General features: G+C 39.3%; 1 protein-coding gene across 1 annotated transcript; it reads left to right on the plus strand.

Moving 5' to 3' along the window:
• Window positions 1-5273: 5273 nt before the first annotated feature.
• On the plus strand, window positions 5274-8617 carry edn2 (endothelin 2). Its single transcript, XM_044336504.1, has 5 exons — window positions 5274-5492; window positions 6165-6312; window positions 6474-6587; window positions 7312-7395; window positions 7504-8617. Exons 1-5 carry the CDS (start codon window positions 5423-5425, stop codon window positions 7601-7603), a joined length of 516 nt encoding a protein of 171 aa, XP_044192439.1. The 5' UTR covers window positions 5274-5422; the 3' UTR covers window positions 7604-8617.
• The last annotated feature ends 312 nt before the right edge of the window (window positions 8618-8929 follow it).

The raw sequence follows: 8929 nt of genomic DNA on the forward strand, positions 1-8929 counted from the left end.
TCCTGGAAAGCTAGTGGTGAAGCACTTTTCTCCTTAGGAAAATAACACGGAGATTATTCGACCAATGAGAATTTAGTCAGATGAGAGCATATCGACCAACTAATCTACTAGTCGACTAGCAGACTACAGCCCTAAATCTTATACCGTTGGAAAGCCTGTTTATTTCCCTTTTAAATGGTGCCACATTTGTAAGGAACATGTATTTGTGGGATGAGCAGCAGAGCTGAGTATGTGGATTGCGCCCATGAAAAATTTGCCAAATCTTACCTAGTAAGTCCCAAAAGGGACAACAAATCTTGGCAAAAAATAGCACTGGGTGTGACAGACAGGAATAAAAACAGACACCCTCATCATTCCTCACAAATCACACTGAAACTATGTCGGTTTAGTTATTTTCGGTCTGTGTATTTGATGATGTTATCAAAGCCTTCATCTACTGACATGAGTGGGTTTTTTCCCATATTCGTGTCATGTCTGTGTGTGTGAGTCACTGTTTGATGCTCCTCTTTTGACTCAGACTCAATCAACTATTGCCATGTTTGCTTCCTGGTTGTCTTCTACACATTTTTTTTTACCCCAAGGGATGACATACCAGCATTTGTGATATTTGAAATTAGAGCTAAGACGGTGATCTCATATAGAAAGCCTGTTTACTTTTACTAACCCTGTCTCCCTTATGCTGCATTCACACGGTGTCAGCAGATAGGAAGCGCAGCAAAATCTCCCTTTATTGTGGGTTGGGAGTGTTGGTGCATTTTTCTTAGATGATGTCACATCATTTAAATAGCCTAAATTAGCAGCCTTTAGATAATTGCATTTGGAGGGGTTCGTGAATCCAGATACAAACAAACTGTTTCCATAAAACTCTGTTTTAACTCAGTTATTAGCTGAATCAGTTGTAGTAGTGTTGATATTGTATTTTACTTAAATGTAACTGCCAGCAGTGGTGGCTTTGAAGGCCATTTTGCCAGTGGTCTGTTGACACTTATTCTTTTTACCAAATGTAAGATATTGTTGTCAGAAATTCATTATATATCTGACTCAGAATTACAACTAGGAGGCTAACATAATCAGTTTTTTTAACTTACTTGCTGGTAATTACATTCTTAACGGTAGGATGTGAACATAGTTACTGTTGCTATGCCTGTTTTATTCTCACATGGTACATATGTAGTTTACAATTAAAACTGTAGGAGATTTACAACTCAAAAATTCCATTAATTTTTGAAACAATGTGGCCTTGATTTCAAACAGAGCTAAACACAAGCAGCCTGTCATTTCTGGTCTGTGGCTACTGATTTTTCCAAGCAGGTTTCATGAGTAGCTAGCTAGCTAGCTAGCTAATGTTAGCTCCATGAGTTGGTTAAAAAACTCGTCTGCGGCTGACCACATAAAAGTGGAGCTTAAATATGCACTTGATGGCTACATACATGATATTGTGCTAAAAGCCTGAGACTAAAGCTACATATTCCAGCGTTGTCAGCATCATCCCCAGTTGATCCAGTTGATTGATTGTATTGCAGTGTAGAGTTAGCCCTAGTGTTGTAAATATGACAAGAAAAAGTTTAAGATCACACTTTTATTTTGTTCTAACATAGCCCTGTTTGATGCTTAGCTCATTGTGCATTGTGAGACAAGGAAGTAGAGGTTACATTTATGGTCTATCATACTTATTTTCAAACTGTATATTTCATCTTTGTACAAGAGGAAAGCCTTTGAGGATAAGGACTGACCATTGGCAAACATAATGCTTGTGTAAACATTTGGCTAGCTGGAGTGTGGACTTTCCTAAATTCAATAATGAGCAGAACAAAGCTGCTAACGACACCTAAACTATGATGTGCTAGTCATATGCTGGGTTTTTAAAGAATGTATAAACTGTAACCTCACAAAAATAGTTATCTAATGATATATGTTTACTCTTAGCCTTGGAGGTCAGGTCAGGTTAGGGTTAGGTTAGACATGCTATACAACAACATAGAGTAGATACACTACATTAAGCACACTGTTCTTTACTTGCACTGAGAGCAGATATTTTGCTGTCTTGATTTCTGAATTTCCAATTACATAATGACATTAGAACACTCAGGAGGTACAACCTTTGTTGCACCTCCTTATTTGTCATTGTGCCACAGCTCCTATGTTTAATCTCATCCTTGAGGAATTTCAAAGTATTCTGCAATCATGGCTCCGCTATTTGTTTGTCATCATGCTGCCTCACATTCCTCAGTCGGCGTCAGCAACGGCTGGAAGTGGGAAATAGATAAAGGCACATTTTTTTACACTGCAACTGCAGAGTCACTGTGTTCCTCTGCTGCTTGTCTAGAGAAAGCAGCAGGGGAAGGGGACAGGCCGGAAGAGGAAATGAGCAGGAGGGGGTACCTTTAGATTTGGCCCATACCTCCAGTCTGCACTACTGGACAAATATTTGCTCTAGATGAGTTTTTTTTTTTTCAGCACTGTGACAAATAGTTGGTCAAATGCCAGTTGCTCTGCATTGTGACATCCCTTTGGCATTTCCCCTACCTCTTAACCCCTATAAACTATGACCACACACACAAATAGGCACATGACATGTTCCAGCAGTGTTTTTTCCTTCTGTTGTCTCTGTATCATCTCAGTTTCCTCTGATGTAAAATTCCTCGCCATGTCAATGATTTTCCATACTTCAGTTGACGCTCTGCCTTTGTTCTCCTGGGAAGCAGCACAGGAACGATTAGCGTTATGACGGCCGAAGAGCAAAACCTCCTATCTGAAAAATGCACTTTTTTGAGAAACTAAAAAAAACTTGTTGTTTTCTTGCAGAATGCTATTTGTTAAGGTTACCCAATACATAATACACTGTTTTTGGACTATATTACTATATTATGTGTTAACAATACCGTGATAACCATACAAACATACTGTAAACATTACCACATAATATAGTAATATAGTCCAAGAACAGTGTATCATGAATTTGGTATCCGTTTTTAAAAAAAAAAGTGCATTTTTCAGACAGGAGGTTTTGCTCTTTGGCCATCGATTAGCATATTCACAAACTAAATTGTATATTACAATATTTTAGAAAGGGAACTGATTTTGATCAGCTACTGTATATGAAAAGTTTTGATACGTAAAAAAGTGTAAATAGGTATTTTTTATAGGTTTATTTAAAATGAAAAAAAAGTTTATTTTAAAATCACAATAGAGACTTGTGTAATTGGTAATCTCCATAAGAATGAATCTCTATAAAACTGCGGTAGTCCACTGACTGATTGCACTGATATGTACAAGACAAACATGTTGGTCCATTGTTGAATTATCTCTACTGTGCATTTCATGATGTGTGGACGTCAGATTTGTCCTTTGCACCAATCGTGCCTTTGTCTGAGTTTCATTCCAAGGTCATCCTAATCCAACCACCCACATTCTTCCTGCTATCATGTTATCAGATTCACGCACAGTATTAGTTCCTTATGGCAGTACATGCCTGTGGATTTGAATTATATAATCCATTTTTATAGCTGATAAGAAGAGGGAATACCTGAGGGTGTGTGTCAAACTATAACTGTTTAGGATGTGTGGTCCAACTCTGCTCGCTGGAAAGTGGTTTCTGTTATTGTCACTGGTAAGAGATATGCAGTAAACAGACAGAGACAGTGTGTGTGTGTGTGTGTGTGTGTCACTGGACTGCATATGCATGCTGGCATGTGTGTGGGTTGCAGAAAGCTGATGTGGCAGATGGCAGCGTATCTTTTCTATGGAGGTTAAGCCATGTTACACGCCGAGAGATTGTTTGTGTGGTGGCGTAGGGGCATGTGGGACGATGGTGCCATGACCTCACTTTCCTGTAGGCCAGGGCGATGACAACTTTCCTTGACTTCATCATCCTCGTATCAGCCGAGTGGCACATGCAAACCCCTCTGTGTGTTTCTACTGTCGCCGCTCATCTCTTCCTCTTATGCCTCCAGCCTCATCCGCATGCCTCGCAAAAAAAAAAAAAGAAGAAGAAAGAAAAACACAGGGCATGTCATGGCCTCACATAACCTCCTTACATCTGCTGCCACTTAATTCTGAGTGGTTGATCAAAATATTTTGACATCTTGTTATTCTGCACAACTGTTGCTCATTTAGCATCTGTAAACAGGTTAACAATAAATAGCTTATAACATGTAGGTATCCATAATAAGTATATAAACATATAATGAATCATAGTTGTAATCATACAGAATATGTCTTCACATTTTATATTAATGTGAAATATGAAGTATTTGTTTATTAGATCCATTAATTATGTTATTATATTTGTTAATGAAGTATTTACGTATTTATAAATGCTTCTATTTCACTCTCTGTGCCAGTTGGAGGAGGATTTGCTCATGTGTTTATATATAAACACATGTTATACTGTATTATCAATCATTCATTATGCACCAGTTACTTCTAGGAGAAGTTGTAATTGTTGATTAACACCAATAAATATCTTATATCTGCTTACAATAACATTATAATATGTTATAAACATTTTAAGTGGTTATATACCGCTTATAAATGTTAATGGGGGGGGGATTAAAAATAATGTGTTACAGTTTATTCCCTTACCACAACGTGTCTCACATTCTTTGGCTTCTCTCTTCACCCTCAGACATGTCCACAGAAACAGGCAGAGCAGGCAGAACACACACACTTTAATACATTAACATGTGCAAACCAGCAGAATTCCTCGTTTTCATCACAAGCAGACTCTCACTTACCCCTCACATAACCACTGTTGTTACTGCACTCAAATTCAACTGTTAAATGTTCATCTTGTCTTCAAAATTGTAATGTTCAGGACACAGAATGTGCATTAATACTTCAAGTTTACTGTGACAGTCTCAGTCTAAGTCTTAGTTTAGGACATTTTTATTTTTGGTTCAATGATCCATAATTGTCTTAAGTTTGCAGTCGCACAAGAGGTAACTCTACAGCACAAACACTCAATCCTTGTAATTTTTGGGTCTGCAAAACAAAATTCAAATACTGTGAAAAGATGCTGAACACCAGTAGGAAATATATGCCTTCTGGCTCTGTAATCCAAAAATGGACCTTTTAGAAATCTCAGTACCAGTTGAGCCCTTCTTGGCCTGTTGGGGGCGCTGACGCTTCTATAAGAAAGGTCAGTGCTGGAATGTGAGGTGGGCAAGTGGAGTATGTGTGTGTTGAGTAACAACACTCCTCTGCATAGACAAACACACAGAGGTGGGAGGGGCCAGCATCATGATATCATCCAGGGGGGGTATAAGTAAGACGTCCTGGCAGGGACGTGAACACAAAGCACCTGTTGCTGCTCTCTGGCTTCAACACACACAACTGTAAAGATTTGACTACACTTCTCGGAGTGTGTGAACTTACTGTTGTTACTTTGACACATCTGAACTTCAGACTCCAGACACAGAGGATGATGATGGCTTCCTTCACGTGCAAGATATTGACTCTATTCTTCATCATCTGCGTGACTCTGCAAGAAGGTCAGTAGCTTTTCTTTTCTTTCTTGGGCTTTTAGAGTGTTTTAAAAATATTTTATATTTTTTATATAATATTTTATATATTTTAATATTGTAGATTTTTGTGGTTCAAATCCAATAAAATTGTAATAATTTGCTTTGATAATTATTCGTTTTGGCTTTGAATTAAATAAATGACCGCCTCCTTCTTGACTTAGACTTAATAAAGGTTTGAAGATTAGGGTGAGGTTATTGTTTAACCAGAATGTGCAATTTTACAAAATAGTATGGTACAAAATAGTTGATAGTGAATAATAGATGCAGGTATGCTGTTTAATTTGATGCTGCAACCTTTCACCTTCTGCCATTCAGCACATAATGTGTAGCAAGATCAGGGATCTGCCTTCCACAGAATATTGACTCTGATAGATAACTCACCTTTTATTGAAGAGTAATCGCATTATTACCGCAGTGTTATTGATACAATAAAGTACAGCCAGCTTGCAGGATTGTTTGACTTGGATTACGTTCCATGATTTATATGATAAATATGTTCCACTATTAATCACACACTAGTGGGTGTTAGCCTGCCAAGTGGATTTGTTTGTTTTTACATGTGATAAGCACTAACGCATTGTCATACTGCAAAGGATTAGTTGGCTCTTTTTAATCTCTGGATCCTTTGTGTTTTTCTAGGTTGTGGACTCCCCTTATCAGACCAGACAGAGCTGCCAGCTTCACATCCACACCGCGTCAGGACCAAACGCTGCTCCTGTAACAGCTGGGATGATAAAGAATGCATCTACTTCTGCCACCTGGATATTATCTGGGTTAACACGCCAAGGTGAGGCTGCAGGCATACACCCAGGGAACTGCATTTCAGACTAGATATTAAGATTCTGATAGAGTAACACACCCTAACCCTCAACAGCGCTCAGGGATGACTTCTAATTTGTCCACATACTTTCACCTGCTTTATCATTAAAAGTTTGGTTTCTTTTTCAGTAAACTCCTTCCTTACGGTCTGGGAAGTCCCTTGTCTCGTCGCCGCCGTTCAACCAGCCGTTGCGAATGTGCCAACCCAGCCGACAAAACCTGCTCCAGCTTCTGCCATAAAAGGTGAGCGTGTTTCCCTCCGCACCGTCCTCCTTCCACCTACCCACCTAGACTTGTAGCAAGGCATCCTTCCCATCACGCACCCTCCTTAGATGTCAGATAGTAGCTTCTGTGTCTCGCACCAGCGCCAGTCAAGTGTGACGAGCCTGTACAGTATGTTGATGTAGAGGACGAGTCAGAGAGGAGGCAAAATGATTGAGCCTGTGATAATGTTGCTACAGTATGGGGGTAGTAGACACAGTGCAAAGAACCCGCATTTCCTCGGAGGCCTTGAAATCACAACGATTTATTAGAAGTGCTGCTATTTTTAGACAGTTAAGTTTTTTTGCTTCTGTTCAATGGAATGTTTGTTGCGTGTTGGAGTTATTGCAGTAATGAAACCACCAGTATAGATTAGTTATCGTCTCTAGATGTTATCCTAGTGGTGTTTTCTAAGGCACAATCTGCATTCTCGCCCATAAGGCATCTAAAATATATGGGTTTGGAATTATGAGGAAATTGCTCAGTCATCCCTGAACTCATTTTGTTTTTTTGGGGGGCATTTATGCCTTTATTAGGTAAGGTAGGCAGACAGGAAACATGGGGTGAGAGAGATGGGTATGACATACAACAGAGGTCCCTAGCTGGAATCAAATCAGGAACGTTGCATTTTGTATCAAGGTTTAATTCCCTGAAGTATGAAAGGGTTGTGTCCTTGTTTTAATATTTTTGTTTTATCTGTCCACAGCTCAGAGGATCCCAGGACTGATGTCGTGAGCCCATTGATAGAATCTACAAAGACACGTAGCAACAAATTGCTGGCATCTCTCAGGTAAATGCAGAAGAATTTAAGGATCAACCTTTAACTCTATATTGTGATGTGTTTAATGGTCATTTCTAAGACATCTGAATCACCTCTTATCTGTTATTTTTCCTGCAGATCTGTGGTCAACTCCAACATGGCAATCGCAAACAAGATTCTCTCATCCAATGAGAACCCAGCTGGAGTCAACAGACTAAAGAGTCGAACAAGGAGGTAGAGGACTGAGTGACAATGAGAAGCAGTTCAACCTCTATGGACTCATCCTCCATAGTCTGGAGACTCCTCCAGCCGCCTTCAATGCCAGCACCTTGGTTCTGAAAAAATTCAAGACCCTTACCAACTCAGGGGATGCAGAGGTGGAAAGATGGAAGGCGAAAGAATCAGTGGATCAAGCATTTGATCGACATAATGGCTTCGGAGACCGACAACTCCACAAAACAGAAGCCCTACGGCAGGAGCAATGATAGGATGAGTAATTTCTTGAACTCTCCTTGAACTTTTCTGAACTTATAAACGGTGTCTGCACATGCCAAGGAAGGATCCCTCAAAGCCAAACACATGGAAACTGACTTTGGAACTAGTTGGTGACTAATCTGATTTGGCTGTATATGGACAGTTTCAATTCCACAACTCACCATCATTGAGGATTACATACTCAAGAGTCCTATCAACTCTGGTATTCAATTGGGAAACATTTGTCAATGTTTACTTAATGTCCATGGGACTTTTCTGTCATTGTTGACCTTTGGTTTGTTTGAATATTCCTCTGTATCAGAGCTGTCCTACCTAATGTTTAGGGCAAACTAGCAAATAGCTTTTTAATTATCAGGCAGTACTTGCAAACGGCAGCTAGTTCACTCCTGACACACATTGCCTCAGTGAAATGAAGGTCATTTCTTTGGGATTTATTTCACAAACAATTAGCTGGAGTCCATTTATACAAGGACCACTGTTAGTTCTTCACGCAAACATACACACACACACACGCACACACACACACACAGAGTATACAGTACGTTCCTCCAGCATAACAGCTACAGTAGGTCTATTGTGCTGGCTCAAGTGTTTATGCATAGCCCCTGTTTAATGTTTTCATTGAACATTGGCCAGAAGGTTCCAATGACGCGGAGCTTGCCAAAAAAATGCAACAATTGTTTTCTTCCCCTAACAAATGTTCCTTAATTCCTCTGTAATTTGACGCTGGGAAATTATGACTCTCTACTTGTGTTATGCACTTCAAAAGCTATTTATCTGTGGCCTGCTTTTTCAATGTGCCATAAATTCATTCACTCCATCTGCCCTGTTTGACTGCAGTCGACAGGAACTGATGGACACATGGAAATATAAGCCTTTATTGTAGCTCAGAAAATACTCACCTTCAATTATCTCAATGCTGTATATGACGGATGGTTTACCAGCTTAGATGTTTACTGCTGGATGCTGAATGAGAGCAATTGTTGTAAATAGAATAATTTATTTATTCTCTAACTTATTCAGGGATGTATTTATATTTGTATGAATGATGCACTGAGTAATGTATAAT

This window comes from Thunnus albacares, chromosome 19 (assembly GCF_914725855.1).
Source record: "Thunnus albacares chromosome 19, fThuAlb1.1, whole genome shotgun sequence".
NCBI classification, from domain to species: domain Eukaryota; kingdom Metazoa; phylum Chordata; class Actinopteri; order Scombriformes; family Scombridae; genus Thunnus; species Thunnus albacares.